Below are 21,395 nucleotides of genomic sequence, written 5' to 3'. Positions count from 1 at the left end.
TGACCACTCTGAATTTGTTTCCTCATGTGTAAAATGGTTAGGAAGAGTGTGCATTACCACTGAGAGGTCACGAACGTTAAGAGCAGGGTCTACTTCCTGGTCCTATGGTGTCCTCCACGCAGGAGCCTCCATGCCATGTGGATTCCAGTTCATGAGGGTAACTTGCTGTGAGTCCCCTGTCCAGTGCGGAGCTGAGGGATAACAATCAGAGAACCCCTCACTGGGCCCTGCTCTCATCTTGACATAGAGTTATGGCTCAAAGCTTCCTCTCTCTGGGCCTCCGTTTCCTAATCTGCCACGCCTTTAGTACCTTTCTGCTTTGCTGGGTGGGAAATCCGTAGCTACCCTTGTTCTTCCTATACAGGTGGTCAAACAGTGAGCACCACCGATTCCTCAACCAGCAACCGGGAAAGCGTCAAGTCGGAAGATGGGGATGACGAAGAGCCGCCTTACCGAGGCCCATTCTGCGGGCGTGCCAGGGTGCACACCGACTTCACCCCCAGTCCCTATGACACAGACTCGCTCAAGCTCAAGGTATCTCTCTTGCTGGCCTCAGAGCAGCTAACTGGGTTCTTCCGTTTCTCTAGGAGGCTTTCTTTCCTTCTTACTGTTGAATGCTGGGCTGCTATGGTACAGACTGCACAGTATCTTGGCTACCTTGCTCACTGGTCTCCTCTACAGTGAAAAACAGCACAGGAACCTGCCAGCCCGCGAGGCGGAGGGTCTTGTGTTAATCCCTGGGCCATCATCAATTCACTCCTTTGACCCTGTCCTCTGACCTCGGCTTCCCTTTAGAATTTCTGTTGCACACCCTCCCTCTCCCTGCACTGGCTCCTGCCCCACACTCCTGGTTTCTGTGTTTTCTCCATCTGAAGAAAGATTTCTGCCTTCTGTGTGCACAGAGATACATTTATGGGACAGATAAGGTTCCACAAAGTGTGTGCAGCCCTAACAGGACAGGGATCGCCTGGTTAGGACTGGTTGGGAGTGCCTTCTCCAAGAAGTGGGAGCACTCTGAGGAGGGAAGGCGTTCAGAGTGCCGGGTGGGCATCCTGGCTCAGAGCACCGGGGTACCCCAGGCGCCCCTGGTCCTGCAGGACAGGAGGGTGGAGAGGCTGTGACCGGGGGCCTGCATGGAATTCCGTACAGTCAGAGACACCTGTCTGGCCTCTGCCGAGCTCACAGTCACATCCTATGGGATTCACTCAGAAGGGTGACTTGTGGGACCCCGATTCTGGCCTTTGTGGCATCTTCGCTTTTGCGTAACCTGTGTATCTGCCAGATTGATGATTTGTACATTCATAGAGTATACCTAATAGAAAGATCTTTGCTCCCTGGGCCACAGAAAGGAGATATCATTGATATAATTAGCAAGCCACCCATGGGGACCTGGATGGGCCTGCTGAACAACAAAGTCGGCACGTTCAAGTTCATCTACGTGGACGTGCTCAGTGAGGACGAGGAGAAACCCAAGCGTCCCACCAGGAGGCGGCGGAAAGGAAGACCGCCCCAGCCCAAGTCTGTGGAGGATCTCCTGGATCGGATCAACCTGAAAGTCAGTCGCTTCTGATTCCTGCCACACACTACTCCCTCATTGCCCTTTTCTCTCCTACACTAAGCAAGTGAGGGCATTTTTAGGGTAGGGTCGGGGCTGATCTGTGTGGTCCAATAAGGGTGGCCCATTACTATGATGAGCATCCGTTATTCTACAGAAAAAGTGACCGGTTTTCTAACACTGCCTTTGACCTCCGGCTGTGGGTGACAGCATAAGCCCTGGGTCAGACCTTCCTGCTGGAAGGGCTCTAAGCTGAAACCCCTGGCACCTTGCTCACAGGTAGCGCCACGAGGCTGCAAAGAAATTCTGCTCCCATCTCTCTCCCACCATCACTGCCAGCATCTAGTAGCGCCAGTCTGCAATGAGAGACTGTGTTTCCTCTTTGCAAAACTCTTGATCCTGAGGAATTAAAAGCTGGATTTTAATAGCTCTGTAAATGAAGGAGGAGTCTCCTCTGTTGTGGGGTCTGTGGAGGTACGGGAATTAGCTCTTATCAAGGGTACAATTATAATGCAAGCCAGCGGAATCCATCACAGCCTATGATGTACATCTCCCTAACCCATGATTAATAAAACACCCTGCTTGCCTGCCGAGCTGGATGACTGGGACGTACAGGATCCATTGCAAATGATACTTACTAATCTTTTGATTAGCATAACGATGACTATGGGAAAAGCGCGCGGGGGTGGCAGGCTAGTTGTTGCCAGTGTTACCGTGTGGCTGGGCTGGCTGACTCCCTTCTGTCTTCGTTTTCCCTCTCACAGGAGCACATGCCCACTTTCCTGTTCAATGGTTATGAAGATTTGGACACTTTTAAGCTGCTGGAGGAGGAAGACTTGGATGAGTTAAATATCAGGGACCCAGAACACAGAGCGGTTCTCTTGACAGCGGTGGAGCTGTTACAGGAATATGACAGTAAGTCCCTGTACACACGGAGATGTTCCCTGTGAGGTCCGCCACAGCAGGCCCTGCGTATGCTGCCAGCGTGTGCTAGGTCCCTGGAGTCACTTATTCTGTCCTGTTCTTTCCAAAGCCAAGGGCAAACAGCACAAAGCCATGAATTCCCAGTGCAGACGTGGGAACAAAGGAAAGCCTCCTGTGCCGCGCCACCTTTCCGGGTGTGTTTCTAGATGACAGTTGAAGATGATCCTGCACCAAGTGTCTGCAAGAATGGAATGACAGTTTTCCCAAGAAATGGGTAGACTCCCCTGTAGGTACCATTGAGATGTGGCGCCCCCTGCAGGCCATTAGGACAGTTGCACACAAAAGTGACTGACCAGCTGGGAGTTTTTCGCCCAGCTAAGGGGTAATTACTTCTCAGAGCACGTGAGGAATTGTGTTCTTATTGCATAGACTGGTTGGTGAATACATGAAATTCGTCAGCTTTCGTTAAATGTCTCTCTGCAGTGAATATGTAGAGCACAGAATTCCATATTGATTGGTCTGCAAATTCCCAACCTAAATGATAGCTTATTTTTACAGCCTGTGAACAGAATTATCAGTGAGCTCACAGCTTTTATGAAGTCTATTTGAATATACCATATCCTTTGCTCCATTAACTTAGTCTTATCTTGCTCTGTATTTTTCAATCTAACATCAAAAATATCCCTGAAATCATTCATCTTAAAGGAGTATCCTTTCCAGTTACTGAGTTCAAATGCGTTTTCCTTCAAGGACTCTGCTTCAGAGATATCAGTAGCTAATAGCATTTCTGTTGCTAAAAGACACACCAAAACCATGGTTAATGGTGGAAAAAAGAATTATAAATTACCGAAATGTATCAGGCCCAAGAGACAATAGAAGCAAGTGTTGTTAGGTTAAATTCACTTCTGCTAAATAGGCAATCCCTCTAAATTAACTGATAAGATAGAGGAACACACACCATCAAATAGATGTCTGAGCCTAAGATAAACAGGCTGCCCTCAGGGACAGATTTGGAGGGAATTGTGATTCACAGTTAATATCACTTTATAACCAGGTCTTTTTAGTATTTGAGTCCCCCGAGAGACACGTTGGGGTCTGTGGCCAGTAAAGGGTCTGCACAGTGACTGACGTACCCTACCAGCTCGATTAGTATGAATTAATATGAAATAATCTATTGTCCTGCACCACATCTGCCCAGTGGCATAGCTCACTTGCTCTTCCTCATTCACCAAGAGCAGCTGGTGTATATAGACTCTCTGCTACATGTCCTTTATCATCCACAGACTAGGAGGAGAAAAGCTAAGTCCTGAGGGTAAGGCAGGCATCTGTGCTTAGACTGTTCCATGCCATGTTGGCTCAGAACCATCATCCCTCCTGGAATCACATCCTGAGTGTTTTGTACCAAGGGGCATTTTGTAGGAGGGTATCTTATCCATCAGGTGGCTAACCTGGAAAGTGAAGAGTGGTTGCCTCGTCAAACATTCCATTTTGGATCTATGCTGCTCTTTTGTTGAGAACTTCCCTGATATATAAAGTTGTACTTCCTTTTATTGGTTCTAAAACAAAGGCTTCAAGGTTCCAGAGATACCAATTAGTGCCAAGAGTCAGGGTCCAGACTTTTCCTAGAGCTACAAGATTTTACATCCAGTACAGTTAAAGTCATCATGGCTAAGAAGTAGTGCCTCTACTGATAACTCAGAGAAACATGATAGGTTTCTGTCTAACTGAATTTCTGTACACTAGAGAGATACAGAGGTGTCTTGAGATCTTTAAAGATAGGCAGGGATCTTGAAAGTTTTCTAGATTAGCTGCCGCTGAGAGCAAAAAGTACATCTCCAGCGCTGCTTGGAAGTCATCCCATCCAGCCTTCCTTGAAGCGTGAGAAAATGCCAGCCTTCCCATAGGGTTCCATTGGGAAAAGACTCTAATTGTCAGATGGCTGTTCCTTACACCAACCTCAGACCTACTATCTTAGGTCTGGCAAATGAATGCGTCTTACAAATTGCTAAAACAGTTTTTACTTGTGGTAAAATACAGATAATCTAAAGTTTGCTGTCTTAACCATTTCCAAGTATAAACAATAACTTGTATAAGAATTCTAATTAGGCATTATTTCAAATAAGCCAAAAAGTACAGAGGAAAAGAAAAGAAACCTATGTATGTACCTGCTAGAGTTAATATTTTGCCATATTTCCTTTAGTTCTTACATTTTAAGAAATATGGTGTAAGCCCATGGAAAGTCCTGCTGTCAAAGAATCCCATTCCCTTCCCTTCCTTCCCAAGGGAACTGCTCCCTGGGCAGTGGTATGTGCCCTTGGGTACCACTACCTTTTGATGTTGGAATAGCTCATAGGTATCTTAGCATATTTGTGTGTGTGTGTGTGTGTGTGTGTGTGTGTTCAGTGAGGCTGGAGGCAGAGAGAGCATAGTCCAAGCAGAGTCCCTTCAAGTCATGCTCAAATGGGGTTTCAGCCTCACAACCCAGCACTTTGCTGTGATTTGACTGTGAGAATTTTCAGGGTTCTAGCTCATCTTCTTTCTTATCTTTTGCACCTTGGCACCGATACTAACAAGTGTGGGAAAAGGTGATGGTCTTGATTCTGCACTGCAGAGAAGCACCACACCTCTTTTTTGCTTCCCCCCAGTGAGGACAGCGATTCTAGCTCCCTGCCTTATGAGCGTATAAATAGAACTGTGGTTTTCAGGTGACAGAATGGATCTTCTCCCTCTCCAAAATAATTTTGGGTATCCTGCTGTGTCTGGTGAGGCTGGGATCCCCAAAGATACAGGCACAGCATGCATTTCCCTGCTGCAGCAGGGGCAGGCCTTCTGTGTGACTCCCACCGGCCAGCACTCTGGAGTCTGTTTTGGCCACTGTGGTGCACTCAACTGTGTCACCAGGGACAGAGTCCACCAACTCCTCTCCCTGGGTTGTAATGGATAGTGCAAAGTCCTCATTGTCTAAGTATCATTTTCCTAAATAACATGCTAGGCTAGAACAAAGGCTACTGCAAAACCACAGGCTCGTCCACACAATGAGGACACCGCTCTAGAATGTTCCACTTTTAGGTGGTCGAAGGGACAGTATTTGCTCTTGTGCTTCCAATTAGTTAATTTTTCATTAGACATTTTAAAAGTAGCACTCTTCATGTGGGATTCGAATTGAGGGACTTCCTCTGCCGTGATCTCTGCTGTAGCTGGGGCTGTGAAATGCTTTCCCCGTGAGAAATGCAAACAGGAAGTGGTAGTGGACAGCAGGGTGCTGCCAGAGCCTTCGCCTCCCCGCATTTTTATTTTGATGACCTGAGAAAAGGCATCACATTTCTGGTGTATTGATTTCTTTTTCCTTTGTGTGTGTGGTTGGAGTGGGGGAATTGGTGGGAGATGAAAAGAAAGGAAAATAAAGCCGTGCATCATTGCAACTAGCTGTTTTATGTAGAAGATGTTTCCTTGGTTTCTGTTTTATGTGACCAAGTACTTACTCTGCATAATAATGTAAAGATGTTCTGCGTGTGACCTCACTGTCCCATGTAAGGCCGCACGTGCCCTTGCTGCAACATGCCGGGTGATGCTGTTGGGGTGCTGAAGGCCCTCGTGGCTTTCCACATGATTGCCTTTGGGGAGATTCACTCAACAGAAGCGTCTGATGCTGCTCTTGATTTTTTTTTTTCGTCTCCAGCTTTGTTGAGGTACAATTGACAACTAATGATGCTTCTCTTTAAAAACCTTCTTCAGAATGAGGTCTTCCTCTCTTTTTCTTTATTTTATTTTTTTTATTTATTTCAATAGCTTTTGAGGTATAAGTGATTTTGGGTTACATGAATGAATTATATGGCAGTGAATTCTGAGATTTTAGTGCACCCATCACCTGATGTACGTTGCACCTAATGTGTCATTCTTTTTATCCCCAGGCCCCCCTTCCCTCACCCTTCTGAGACTTTAACGTCCATTATATCACTTTGTATGACTTTGCGTGCTCGCAACTTAGCTCCTGCTTGCAAGTCAGACCATAAGGATTTTGGCTTTCCATTCCTGTGTCACTTCACTTAGAATGATGGCCTCCAGCTCCATCCGAATTGCTGCAAAGACATTATTTCATTCCTTTTCATAGCCAAGTAGTATTCCATGGTGTATAAGTACTGCATTTTCTTTATCCACTCAGAATGACGATGTCCAGCTTTCAGTCATCCATTTATCTGTACCAGCAACCATGCATCTGTTACTCAGCTTCAAAGTTTGAGAGTTTCCTACGCTTTCCCCATCTTTTACTTATAGGCAGGACATAGAAATGTGCTGGCACAAGACGAAGGGAGAAGTAGAAAAGAAAGAACAACCCTTAACTCATCCCAAACAATGAAAGCAAAAGATTTGCCACTGGCCTCTCTTCGGTTTTGGGGTTTGTCAGCCATACGCTTGCTGAGCTAATACAAGCACCCTGAGCGTGTGTCCCTGAGGGCTAGGAAGGCTCCTAAATGCTAATAAAATTTGTTATTTCATCTGACACTTTAATACTAGCTCCCAAATTTGGAAAGTTGGCAACAAAAATATCTTGAAGCACAAGTCTTAACAGATCTCCGAAAAACGTATGACCCAATCTCACCTTGTGAATAGGACACTTATTCTCTCTTTGCTTCTCCTTGTTGGTGCCGTCACTCAGAAGGCACTGCGAGCCCCGCTGCGAAAACTACACTCTGCCTTTCTCTTTTCCTTATAGTCCTGAGGCCAGGGTCAGTTTCTGTTCCAGTAACTTAAAAGGCATCAACGTATTCCAACTGTGTGCTCTCTCAAATTTACCTTCGTGTGATTAATACTTTATTGGAAGAAAAGCTGTGATCACACTAGTTCATTTTGATCTCATCTGTTTTAAGATAAATTGTTCTCTTCTAAAAACTCAGGGCAGTAACCGAGGATAAAGTCAAGATCTGTTGACTCTGAACCCTCTGCTTTTCATGCCCCTTGTTGATTTCATACTGGGTTCTCTCCTCTAGGTAACAGTGACCAGTCAGGATCCCAGGAGAAGCTGCTCATTGACAGCCAGGGCCTGAGTGGATGCTCCCCCCGAGACTCAGGATGCTACGAAAGCAGTGAGAATCTGGAAAACGGTAATGTCAGCATGGGTCGCTGGGAACCTGCTTTGACTTGATTTCAAAGCACAGTTTCTGCAAAAGGACGATTGTATTCCTATCATGAACTCAGCAACCATGTTTTTCTTTCTGACCTCTATACCATTCTAGTCCAGAGTTAGCCTCCCTTTTTATTCTCCTGGCTGCTAGGTGAGGTTAATAAATTCCGTGTAAAATACCTGCAGCTGTAAAACCTAAATTATGTGTCTCCTATGCCCTTTTCTTTATGCAATAAAAACCAACATTTGAGCGTTGGGAACTATTAGGTCCATAGGAAAACAATTCACCGGGTAGACCATCCATCAAGGTCACACCAGCAGCAGTGTCTTAAATGCCTCAGCTTCATGGCCTGAATGTCGAGGCAGTTACTGCAGGAGAGAAGGATTGTCTCGTTTGTGGCCTCTCTGTACAGCCAGTCGGGAAGTAGTCAACATGAAATTTCAGAAAACGTGCTTGTCTCAAACAGAAGACGAGTCTTAAGTGGTATGGGATCAGGTGGGCTAAACGTTATCATGCATGCCTCTGTGGCTTCCCGTTGTGACCCCAGAATTCAGATTGTAGCAAGACAAGAAACAGTGGAAAGAGGCTCACGCTGCCACAGTGACCTAAATCTCTGTCAGACTCCCGGAGGCCATCACATAAAATGCCCAGGTTTGATAGTTTTTTGTTTGTTTTGTTTTGTTTTTTTGAGACGGAGTTTCGCTCTCGTTACCCAGGCTGGAGTGCAATGGCGCGATCTCGGCTCACCGCAACCTCCGCCTCCTGGGTTCAGGCAATTCTCCTGCCTCAGCCTCCTGAGTAGCTGGGATTACAGGCACGCGCCACCATGCCCAGCTAATTTTTTTGTATTTTTAGTAGAGACAGGGTTTCACCATGTTGACCAGGATGGTCTCGATCTCTTGACCTCGTGATCCACCCGCCTCGGCCTCCCAAAGTGCTGGGATTACAGGCTTGAGCCACCGCGCCCGACCGGTTTGATAGTTTTTGGCAGCCTTTGGAGCCCTATCTAATAGTCCATTTGTTAAGAGATATACTGAGCACCTACTAAGCAAACTTTTTAAAACTACAGGTGGCACTTTATTAGTGGGTTGTGAAAGCAATTTAGTAGGTCATGGACAGCAGTTTTGTAAGACAAAGTAGAGTAGAGAACATCTCCCGGGAGAACGGATAGTATTTCTGGCACTGTCACTTAAAATCCTTGTTTGAGTTATGTCTGTGTGTGTGTTTGTGCTTGTGTGCATGCATGTGTGTCTCTGTGTAGGACATGTTGAATGTAAAATGTGTTTCTTACTGGGCATCATGGGAAAAAATAAGTTTGAGAGCCATTGTGGGCACCAGGGCTAAGGAAAGGAAAGAGGGTGTCCAGGGTGCAAACCCTAAGCAGGTGCCCACTCTCGGGTACCAGCCCCGTGCTCGCACGCCTCTGGGCATTCACCTCCTTAGAGCTCATCCTCTGCGACTTGTTTGCCTCACTCTAATTCCAATTCTAATCAGCATCTTGGGGATCCGTGACGCCCTGCCGTTCAAGGAGTTCTGTCAACTCGGGAAGATGGTAGTTCTCCCCAGGCTGTAATATTCAGGTAGCCTCAGTCAAGACAGTATGCAAAACCCACCTGGCATCCCGGTACAGCCTCAGTTTTACTAAACATCACAATCCTTAGGTAGCTTATGTAGGGTCTGAAGAATTTTTGTTTCTGTTAATAACCTTTTCATATCCAAACATTTTCAGGAAACTAATTCCCCCAACTGTTGGTGATTGGTAAGGATCTCACAGATGTTACTGGCAGAATTTTTCATGCCCAGATGAATTCAGGTGTAGCCGCTGAAGAACTAGATTGCTAGGAGAACTCAGAATAAATTCAGGGATCTTTCTAATATAATGCAGAATGCAGAAACGGAACTTAGACATAGAGTTTGATATTGGGAGTTAAGGGAAAAGAAGGTCATATTTCTAAAATTTATGCTAAAGAGGTTTTAATAACTTGCCGCTTCAACTTAATTTTAAGTTTTGATGCGTTTTTTTTTTTTTTCTGAAGAGGCATTTCTTCATTTATTTGTGGTGATTTTTCCAATAATGAAAAGTGGGACCATGGTCAGTATCTTCAGTAGTAACACTAGGCTGATGATCTTTATGTAACAACAGTAATATCCTACAGATTTGAGCCGTGAAGCCATTCAAGGTGTTCTATCAACTCGGGAAGATGGTAGTTCTCTCCAAACTATAATATTCAGGTAGCCTCAGTCAAAACAGTATACAAAACTCACATGGTATCCCGGTACCTCCTCAGTTTCAGTACACATGAGAATCCTTGTGTAGCTCCTGTGGGTTCTGAAGAATTTTTTTTTCAACATGCCTAGCATGTTGGTGTTTGTCAGTGTGAAAAATACAGGTAGACAGGGTCAAGGCACACAACAAACATGTTATTCACCAAAAATGTAACAAGGAACAGTTTGTGTGTGTGTGTGTGTGTGTGTGTGTGTGTGTGTGTGTAAAGTACTGATGCGAACAAAGCCTTCAGTACATTGCCTGGTCCATGCATTGTAAGTTTTTGGCAAACTTATCCAGCAGCAGCAGTTTAATATCAATTACCAGTCAACAGATAAATAGATTATGTCTGGTTGATAGTTCAGTTATCAGTCTGATAGTTTTAACCAAGGGTGTTGCTTTGCTGGGATCCAAAACTTTCTCAGTATTTTGTAGATTTTCTTTGGCAAAGTACTTACCTATGTTTACTTGTCTGTGTCCAGGTTGGTTGGTTGTTTCTAGGATAAATTTATTAGAAGGAGGGGCTTCAAGGAAGGTGGGATTTGAGTATTTACTGTTCACTCTGAAGAGGGTACCATTTATAGAACTTGTCTGAAATTCAGTCCGGCTCACCTTTTCAATCATGACCTTGAAAAACTACTCACCCAACAAACCTCATCAATATGGGCTATGGATGAGCAACCTCTTGACATCGATTGCAGCTGGGCACAGACTTAAGCCAAGATTTATTTCCCTGCTTGACACAGCATATTTCTCTCCCATGTCACCCAATTAATTTCAGTCTTCATAATTTCTTTAATAAGACTAAGGATTCTTTCTAAAAATAAAAATGGAACCGTAATAACCCTCTATCAGCCAGTGTCATAAATGGTGATTGTATGTCTTTAGTGTAATTGAACAATAGGATATGGGAGTTGGAGATTTCAATTATGGTAGCACCCCTTTATGCATCCGTTTGATTGATTTGCTTTTAAAATGTGATTGTAAAATATTCCCTTGTCTGACAGGCAAGACTCGGAAAGTGAGCCTCCTATCCGCCAAGTCATCCACCGAGCCCAACTTAAAGTCTTTCAGCAGAAACCAGTTGGGCAACTTTCCAACGTTGCCTTTAATGAAATCAGGGGATGCGTTGAAGCAGGGACAGGAGGAGGGCAGGCTGGGCAGTGGGCTCGCCCCAGATACATCCAAGAGCTGTGACCCACCTGGTGTGACTGGTTTGAATAAAAACCGAAGAAGCCTCCCAGTTTCCATCTGCAGGAGCTGTGAGACCCTGGAGGGCCCCCAGACTGTGGACACCTGGCCCCGATCCCATTCCCTGGATGACCTTCAAGCGGAGCCTGGCGCTGAGCAAGACGTGCCTACCGAGGTGACGGAACTGCCCCCTCAGATTGTACCCGAAGTGCCACAGAAGACGAGCGCCTCTGCCACAAAGGCCCAGCCCCCAGAGCGAGACTCTGCTGCCGACAGTGCATTGCTACTGACCCAAAGCAAGAGATTTTCTGAACCTCAGAAATTGACAACTAAGAAACTGGAGGGCTCAATCGCAGCCTCTGCTCGTGGCCCGTCACCCGCTCAGTGTTTGCCCAGAAACTATGACGCTCAGCCTCCCGGAGCTAAACATGGTTTAGCAAGGACACCTCTGGAGGGCCACAGAAAAGGACATGAGTTTGAAGGAACACACCATCCTCTGGGCACCAAAGAAGGGGTCGATGCTGAGCAGAGGGTCCCTGAGATAAGAACGCAGCCAAAAATTCCATCACAGCCTCCACCTGTTCCTGTCAAAAAGAGCAGAGAACGCCTCGCTAACGGACTCCACCCTGTCCCCATGGGCCCTGGTGGGACCCACCCCAGTCCCGACGCGCCATGCCTGCCTGTGAAAAGGGGCAGCCCTGCCAGCCCCACCAGCCCCAGCGACTGTCCCCCAGTACTGGCTCCCAGGCCTCTCTCAGGGCAGGTGCCTAGCAGCCCACCAAGCACAAGGCCGCCCCCCTGGCTCTCAGAGCTCCCGGAGAACACGAGCCTCCAGGAGCACGGTGTAAAGCTGGGCCCAGCTTTGACCAGGAAGATCTCCTGCGCCCGTGGAGTGGATCTGGAAATGCTCACTGAAAACAAGCTGCATGCTGAAGGCATCGATCTCACGGAGGAGCCATATTCTGATAAGGTATCTGGGCCCACCGCATTCACAGGCCTTTGTTTGTAGAAGTCAGGCAGCCAGGTGAGATGAGCCCACAGCTGTCCCTGAAGCCAGCCCAGTAGCATGGGCAGCTCTGAGGGGGTGGAATGAACGATCCGCAGCTAGCAGCTTCTGACGAGGGAGCGCAGGCTCCAGATTAAATGCAAATACAGCTTCTCTGGAGTTTTCTTTGTTTTGCTCTGGCTTGTTTCCTTTTAGTTTTTGGCAGCTATACTTCGCAGGGAGAATGATTAGTACCAAAACTGGCTTCTGAAAAGGACAGTTTAGCAGGCAGGGGACACCTGAATCCACGTGTCCACGCCTTACTGGACATGCATGCGTTCAGATACTGACACCTCCCATTTCATCTCTGCATAGGTAAACTGAGGTTAAAAATAACCTGCATGAAGACCTCTTAGAGGGATTACTGGGAGCAAATAAAATACATGTGAACATACTTGGAAAATTAGAGAACCCTATTCAGATGTGATCATTGGATTATACAGTTATTTGTATGGGTAATGGGAAAAAGATAATATAAAATTCCTCATTGTACCAAAAACATTTAGCTCTGTAATGAACAATTATTTCTCATTAAAAAAAAAAAAAAAAATTGAGCTCTACCAATACCAAGTGACTCTGAAAACAAAGCAGTGCTAACAGGTACAGCAGCACTTGACTCCAGGAAATACAGGCCCTGTTACAATGCATTCCTGAGTCCTTTAATATAAAATTCTCATGACAATGAATGCCTTAGAATAAGATGCTCTTCTGCCTCCCTGAGCCTCCTTGATATTTCATGAGTAAATCTCTTTTTTGTTTGTTTGAGACGGAGTCTCACTCTGTTGCCAGGCTGGAGTATAGTGGTGTGATCTCGGCTCACTGCAGCCTGCGCCTCCTAGGTTCAAGGGATTCTCCTGCCTCAGCCTCCCCAGTATCTGGGACTATAGGTGCCCGCCACTACGCGCAGCTAGTTTTTGTATTTTTTGGTAGAGACGAAGTTTCACCATGTTGGCCAGGATGGTCTCGATCTCTTGACCTCAAGATCCACCTGCCTCTGCTCCCTCAAGTGCTGGGATTACAGGCGTGAGCTACCGTGCCCGGCCAAGATTTCATGAGTAAATCTCTTTAAATAAAAAGTAAAGAGAATGACCGTACAGTAAATGCTAGCTTAGTGAGCTGGCAGTATAACCTGTAGCAGATGAAGTGCAAACAGTTAATATCTGTAAAATAGAAGTTAGTCCTTCTCTCCTGCAGTTTAGAAGACTATCTTCATTAACAGTGGAGGAATTGTATTTTGCCAAATGATCTGATTGAGTGAGGTGAGGGCATTGGCCGGAAAATTGTAGGATAATTGTGTTCTGCCTGAACTATGCTTCCAAACATTTTCCTAGAGCTCAACAGTACAAGACAAAGATGTAAAAGTATTCCCTCTAAAGCATCCATCCTGACTCATAAAGAAAATATGAGTTCATATTCATATCATAATCATTTCAGATTAAAACTTCTGGTTTGGGGGCAGTGGCTTACTCCTGGAATCCCAACAGTTTGGGAGGCCAAGGCGGGAAGACTACTTGAGCCCAGGAGTTTGAGGCTGCAGTGAGCCATGATCACAGTACTGCACTCAGCCTAAGTGACAGAGTGAGACTCTACGTGGTGTTTGGTGTATCTTAGGGAAAGGGAAAAAAAAAAAAAACACCTTAAAACTCTTGATGCCACATTTCTGTTCTCCCTGGCAGCATGGCCGCTGTGGGATTCCTGAAGCCCTGGTGCAGAGATACGCAGAGGACTTGGATCAGCCCGAGAGGGACGTTGCCACGAACATGGACCAGATCCGGGTGAAGCAGCTTCGGAAGCAGCACCGCATGGCGGTGAGCAGCCCATAGTTCCCAGGCTTCCTGAGGCTCAGTTAGTTATCACACGTAGTGATGAGCATCCTGACAGCTGCCAAGTAGGCAAGGGCTTGTGTAGCTATGGAAGGGAGACCGACCGCTGGGGAGAAAGCAATACATGGGTCAGCCTAGAAATGTTTTAAAATACACTTTCAGCCGGGCGCGGTGGCTCAAGCCTATTATCCCAGCACTTTGGGAGGCCGAGGCGGGTGGATCCCGAGGTCCAGAGATCGAGACCATCCTGGTCAACATGGTGAAACCCCGTCTCTACTAAAAATACAAAGCATTAGCTGGGCGTGGTGGTGCGTGCCTGTAATCCCAGCTACTCAGGAGGCTGAGGCAGGAGAATTGCCTGAATCCAGGAGGCAGAGGTTGCGGTGAGCCGAGATCGCGCCATTGCACTCCAGCCTGGGTAACAAGAGCGAAACTCCGTCTCAAAAAAAAAAAAAAAAAAAAAAATACACTTTCAGAAAGAAAAAAAGAAAATTATCCATAATCCCAACACTGTGGAAAACTTTTTAAAGATGAATCTAGGCCGGGCGCGGTGGCTCAAGCCTGTAATCCCAGCACTTTGGGAGGCCGAGGCGGGTGGATCACAAGGTCGAGAGATCGAGACCAACCTGGTCAACATGGTGAAACCCCGTCTCTACTAAAAATACAAAAAAAATTAGCTGGGCATGGTGGCATGTGCCTGTAATCCCAGCTACTCAGGAGGCTGAGGCAGGAGAATTGCCTGAACCCAGGAGGCGGAGGTTGCGGTGAGCCGAGATCGCGCCATTGCACTCCAGCCTGGGTAACAAGAGTGAAACTCCGTCTCAAAAAAAAAAAAAAAAAAAAAAAGATGAATCTAGTGCTAGGCGTGATGGTGCACACCTGTAATCCTAGATACTCGGGAGGCAGAGCAGGAAGATTGCTTGAGCCCAGAATTTTGATGCCAGCCTGGGCACCATAGTGAGATCCCATCTCTTAAGAAATAAAATCCATCTGAATGACACAAAGTGTCAGTTAGAAGCATGACTTCAGGAGACCTATTCAACATGGTGACTCCAATTAATAACAACATATACTTGAAAATTGCTAGGACAGCAGATTTTAAGTGTTCTCACCCCAAAAAATAGTATGTGAGGCAATCCATGGGTTAAGTAGCTTGATTTAGCCATTCCACATTGTGTACATTTATCAAAACATCACCTTTTACACCATAAATACACACAATTTTTACTTGTCCGTTAAAACTCTGTCTAATCATTTCTCTGTACACATATAATAGTAAATGTACAGTATTGAAACCTGATTGTTTGCTATTATCACATCAGAAGTCTGTTTCTTGTGTTGATATTATCAATACAGTAGTCTCCCCATATCCATGAGGGATATGGTCCAAGACCTCCAAGTGGGTCTCTTGAAAGCCTAAAGAGTACCAAACCCTGAGTACGTTATACACACACTTCTCTTTCCTTCTTCACAATTTCACGGATAGAAGATTCGTTTTCACCGTAGATCTCAGGGACGTCAGCATATAATTTTTTTTTTTCTTTTCTTATTAAGTCAAGAACTTTCACCTTTTTACTTAAAGGAAGCACTTAATGGCTTCTCTTTGCCACGTTCCAAATGGCCAGCATCACCACTCCTGCTCTTTGGGGCCATTATGAGGTCAAAGAAGAGTGACTTGAACGCAAGCACCACAGGACTGTGACAGCTGACCTGGCGACTCGGGGACCCTAAGTGACTGAGGGACGGTAGTGTAGATGGTGTGGATCCACTGGACAAAGGGATGGTGGCCCCACGTGGGACAGAGCTGGACGGTGTGAGATTCCATCACACAACTCAGAATGGCATACAGTGTTAGACTTACAAATTGTTTACTTCTGAATTTCCCATTTACCATTTCAGGCTGTAGAAAGAAAACTGGATAAGGGGGATGCTATTGTATTTCAAAGTATTATAGTAGGTGAGTGTACTCTAGCAGTCAGTCTCGTAGTTCAAACACTTCGATTTTCCCAGCCTTTTATATCCTTATGAATAAATCTTTGTATACTTTCATGGTTAATTTCTGAGGATATATACCTTGAAAAGGGTTTGCTTCATGAAAACTGTATAAAATCCCAAAGATTTTCATTCTTGTAAGCAAATCACCTTTCTAAAAGGTGTAGGCCCTTTATATACACAGCAGTCAGGGTTAAATGTCCATTTCCCTGTTCCAGCCAACCCTGATATTACTGTATTTTAAGTTCTTTATAACTGTATTGACTAAATATTTAATTTTCTGGTTGTTAACATAGATTCAAAATACAGTGAAAAGTCTACTTTATAAAAACCCTACCCATTGAGTGTTATCCTTTTTTTTTTTTTTTTTTTTTGAGTTGGAATTTCACTCTGTCGCCCAGGCTGGAGTGCAGTTGTGCGATCTTGGCTCACTGCAACCTCTGCCTCCCAGGTTCACGAGATTCTTCTGCTTCAGCCTCCCAGGTTGCTGGGACTACAGGCACGTGCAAGCATGCCTGGCTAATTTTTTCTATTTTTAGTAGAGATGGGGTTTCACCGTGTTAGCCAGGATGGTCTTGATCTTCTGAACTCATGATCTGCCCGCCTGGGCCTCCCAAAGTACTGCGATTACAGGCGTGAGCCACAGCTCCCGGCCTGAGTGTTACTTTTCACATGATCACCCAGATTTGTCTCTTCAAACTACTTTAGGGCCCTTGTCAAGAGCATATTCACAGTGAAGCAAAATATTAGAATATGTAAATGCTTATAGTTTGGAGACTTGGACACATAAGTGAGATTTGATCTCATTCCAAACACCATGGAGAACCCTGTGGAACACTTCCTTAAGGATTTGCTTCATCTTAGAGAAGAATTTTTCCTGCTAGTCTTGATCTCTGACACTCATTGTATTGTCACTTTCTGATAACAGTGTAGCAATGCAGTGTTTCAGTGCTGTCCCTTTTAAACACATAGGAAGCAGCCCTCCGATGACACATGGAGCATTTCTATCATATTGCTTTCTTAATTTATCCAGATTCCAAGCGGTGGTCTCACGGAAATCTGCCGAAAGCCCGTCTCTCCCGGATGCATTTCGTCTGTGTCGGATTGGCTCATTTCCATCGGCCTGCCCATGTACGCCAGCACCCTCTCCACCGCGGGCTTCAGCACCCTGAGCCAAGTGCCTTCTCTGTCCCACACTTGCCTTCAGGAGGCCGGCATCACAGAGGAGAGACACATAAGAAAGCTCCTATCTGCAGCCAGACTCTTCAAACTGCCACCAGGCCCCGAGGCCATGTAGCCAGGCCCGGAATGGGCCTCTCTGGACCAGAGCCACCCTTTCACTGTGCAGATGATGCTGATGCAATTCCTCCATCTCTGGACGTGCAGACCAGAACCAGAAGAAAGGCCTGGCATGTGGCCCAACAGCACGAAAACTTGGCACAGGACTGAGTCTCCTCTCCTCCAGAAAAGCCCCCTCCAGGAAATGAGTGCGGTTCTCTTTGACCTCCAAAGACAAGACAAGCACTTATTTTTATTTTCGGAAGATGAAAGAACCAAGATACCAACTGGCTGCGAATGCTCAGAACCAAGATACCAGACTGGCTCCAGTCTGTCTCTCTGTACTGGTAGAGGCCGGGAGGCGTGGGGGGCAGCCTGTTCCATCTCTGATAGTGCCCTTGCCCTTCTGTCCGTTACCCTGCAGGATGCCCAAGGGCCAGACGGGCACAGCTAGGCCAAAGGAATAGACTCAAGAGTTACTGTACGTTGTTGACCACGCTCATTTGTTCAAAAGTTAGAACATCTGGCTGCACCAGAAAAAAAAAGTCCTATTCTTCTTTAGATAAATGAGACATTTTAATAATTGCTTTCTAGCAATCAGCTTTTATTTGCCTTAATATAAGCTTTGAAGCAGTTATCTAACTAGTGTCCACAATCCTATAACCATAGTTCCACATCTTCAGCCTAGGCTCCCATGTAACCGCTCTGGGATATTTTCAGCAAAACTGGGCTTCTCTAACCATCTCATTGTAACATGGCTTATTCGGTAGAGGTATTCATCAGCCACACAATTCATGTTGGTTTTGGTTTTTAAGCTAACTACAAATGTACTAAAAAGCTATCTGAAATTCACAAAGATATTGTGTGTGTGTGTGTGTGTGTGTGTGTGTGTGTGCGCTTGTGCACGTGTGCGTCTGTAGTCATAGTAACTGCTTTTTGTTTTAACCAGTTTAGTATCGTTACCGTGTGGGTCATTGTGCTGCAGTACTGACTTGGAATCCTGACCACGTCCATCCCGAAATTCAACCCTCAGTTAACACATCATCTTAGCGAAAGGTCACTGTGAGGTTGCATATTTCAAAAAAGATGTTCTTAAAAAGGGAGTCATTTAGAAGATATTTTCTAAAAGTCTTTTCAGTATTGCCACTGAAAAATTTAGATCATTCTTTTAATTTAAACAAAGGTTCAATATTAGAGTCAGACAAACCACATTAGCCATGTGTTAAGTGCTTGCATACTTTAAATTATTTTACAGCTGATTCCAGCACATTCTGTTTTTTTTGAGACGGAGTTTTGCTCTTGTCACCCAGGCTGGAGCGCAGTGGTGCGATCTTGGCTCACTGCAACCTCTGCCTCCTGGGTTCAAATGATTCTCCTGCCTCAGCCTCCTGAGTAGCTAGAATTACAGGCACCTACCACCACGCCCAGCTAATTTTTGTATTCTTAGTAGAGATGGGGTTTCACCATGTTGGCCAAGCTGATCTCAAACTCCTGACCTCAGGTGGTCCACCCGCCTCAGCCTCCCAAAGTGCTGGGATTATAGGCACGAGCCCCAAGCCCAGCCTCTATCCTCAGTTAGTCTAGTGTCTGCTTTTCTAGCAAACAGCAAATTTAAACAAGTAAACTATTTAGGTTTCTATTGCTTACAAAATGATTTTCCTTTACATTCTTATAAACACTATTTTAAGCATCAAATGCAATCATTTATAATATAAACACCTTGACCACAAGCCCTTGATTAAAAGTTTTATAATATTTCATCTGCTTATTAAAACATTATTTCCCTTGGGTTGGAGGGGAAGTGATTTCATAAATTACAAAGCCATCTTTAGCATATTGCTTATGTCTGGATCTATGTTTCTGAGGAAAAAGACATTCTCAGGTGATGTATTTTTTTCATGAATTAGTATACATTTTTTTTTAAAAGAAATGCACGTTTCTTTAATAATTTTCATCCTCTATAAGATGCCACGTGAAGAAGTTGTGGAAACGTAGAATGAAAAGCTAAAGCTGCCAGATTTCTACTGAACTCTTAAAAACGACTCATGTTTGTCTTCTCAGATTGTGGCCTAGCCTATTTGCAATGTAACGAAGCTGCAGGGTTCTCGTATAGCTAAAGTGTTCAGTGCGTTTCACGTGCTGTGGTGGAGGTGGGTGCTGTAGACAGGCTTCTCTTCCTGCTTTCAGAATACCTCAGCTTGACATTCGAACAGATCCTGTCATTGTTTAAGCTGAGCAAAAAAAAAAAAACACACACACACACACACACACAAAAGTTGTTTAAGAAAGGAGAGAGAGAAATCTCATGTGAATTTCCAAGTTTTAATTCATTCTCAGTGAAGGATTTTCATGTAAGTGAAAGTCGCAGCAGAAGAGGGAACTTTCTGGAGATTCGAGAATGCCAAACCATATTTTTATCACTCTTCTTTGGAAATCAATGCCTTTGCATAGAAAATCAAATTCAGGGACCACAAAGATTTTTCAGTGGGAATGTCTAGTCTGAGGCGTCTGAGGTTGTTTTTACTTTATTATGTTGTTTCAAATAGTTTTTAAAATATCTTTAGTGTTTGGTCTTTTTTTTTTTTTTTTTTTTTTTTTCCTTCTTCTTTAAACATTTAATTTGGTCTGAGAAAAGCTGAATGTTTGGGTGTGACGTTTGACTGAGGTGGTTTGGGACTGCCTGTGGATGTTAGTGCACAGGCGGTAGGCTTCAGCGATATCCAGTTTTAATCAGTTGCATTTGGTACAGAATTTTGAGTAATGGTGAAAATTGTTGTCTTTGGAAAGCACAAAAGAAACCTGGAAAGGCAGTTCGGCTCAGGTAGCTACACATAACATTGTGTATCATTTTCACTTCAACGCTGTCTGGAATGAAATGCAGTCATCTCCAACTAGTACAATTGACGTACCCAGATAACCAAGATATTGTTTCATGGCCCGCCTTAGTCAGAGGCCTTTTTCTCTGTTCTGACCCTCTCCGCAGGTTTGGGTGAAATTGGAAATTACTAACCTACTGGAAATCAGTTCCTGACATAGTAAAGTTTGCTTTTATAACTGCAGCAAAACAGATCAATTCACCAAGTCACTGCTGCCATGCGTGTACTGTATTATTTTCAGAAAAAAAAAAAAATATAATAGTCTGAGTCCAAGTTATCTTGATTTAAAATTGATAGAGAAAAGAAACTGTCAAGCAAGTTATATAACAAGTAACAACATTGCACTTTCTGTATATGAAATCAATATTTAAATAACTTATTTTTCTCCATTGCTGTTCTTAAAAACATTGTAAGTAGCTGTAATATACCAGTACCAATATGTTCTTGCAATTGCTTCAGCCCAAGAAAGCTGTGTATTGTTTTAAAAATTGTAAAAATTATTGTGATGATTCATTTAGCATAAAGAGAGGTGGACAGAAGGGTTTTCCTATGTATCAAAACTTGTCTATAATTATGTCATCTATGTACTTAGAAAACAAGTAAATAAATTTCTTCACTTGAATATGCTTTTTGTGTTGTTTCTTGGGTATTTTAAAGATGAATGGAATAGAAATGAAAGGGAATTTATAAAGCGATCAAATTATGAAATATATTGAGAAAATTGTAGTTGTATGCAATTCTGCCATATCACCAGAAATCACCCTCTGACATCTACCCAGATTCTCTTTACCACTTTATTGCTTTGTTTTCAAATATGCGTAATCAAGTCATATAATGATAGTACCTTAGAACAAGAAGATATTTTTTGGAAGTCATCTTGAGTCTGAGACCATCGTTTTCAAATGAAGAATCTGAGTCCACATGGATGATTGACTTGCTCAATATATACAGTTAAATGACACCACCACGCACATCTTCTACTGAGAAAGAGAGAAAAAAACAAGTCTAGGTCTGGATATTCTAGAAATTAATCAACTTGACAATAGCCGGTTTTTAGTGGCAGTGTATACCACCATTGATAGAAAAACAGATTTTTTATAGGGAGAAGAGGGTGTTTGTAATAAAAAATTTTGAGAGGTAATATATGCATTTGAGAAACAAAATCACCCTCTTCTTCCCCCCCCCCGAACCCCCAGGCATCTCTTTCATTCTTACAGGCAACCTGCGATAACCAGTGTTGGCCTATCTTTTCAGAGAAACTCTTTTGTATTTATAAATATAATTGCTTATGTATTTCTCCATGTAGAAATGAGAGCGTATTT

At 44.3% G+C, this 21,395-nt stretch overlaps 1 protein-coding gene across 7 annotated transcripts in view; it reads left to right on the top strand.

The window, feature by feature from the left end:
- SASH1 (SAM and SH3 domain containing 1) overlaps positions 1-20,695 on the top strand; it is a 283,962-nt gene extending 263,267 nt beyond the window's left edge. For all 7 annotated transcript variants that reach the window (XM_074397302.1, XM_074397301.1, XM_074397300.1 and 4 more), the window contains 7 exons: positions 365-534; positions 1,346-1,555; positions 2,320-2,470; positions 7,468-7,581; positions 10,876-12,029; positions 13,781-13,912; positions 16,953-20,695. In XM_074397302.1, coding sequence (XP_074253403.1) covers positions 365-534; positions 1,346-1,555; positions 2,320-2,470; positions 7,468-7,581; positions 10,876-12,029; positions 13,781-13,912; positions 16,953-17,216 — 2,195 coding nt within the window. In that variant the 3' untranslated portion in view covers positions 17,217-20,695. The remainder of the gene's footprint in view (positions 1-364; positions 535-1,345; positions 1,556-2,319; positions 2,471-7,467; positions 7,582-10,875; positions 12,030-13,780; positions 13,913-16,952) is intronic.
- The last annotated feature ends 700 nt before the right edge of the window (positions 20,696-21,395 follow it).

Source organism: Saimiri boliviensis, chromosome 4, assembly GCF_048565385.1.
Source record: "Saimiri boliviensis isolate mSaiBol1 chromosome 4, mSaiBol1.pri, whole genome shotgun sequence".
Taxonomy (NCBI): Eukaryota; Metazoa; Chordata; class Mammalia; order Primates; family Cebidae; genus Saimiri; species Saimiri boliviensis.
This window is presented reverse-complemented; position numbering and strand designations above follow the sequence as displayed.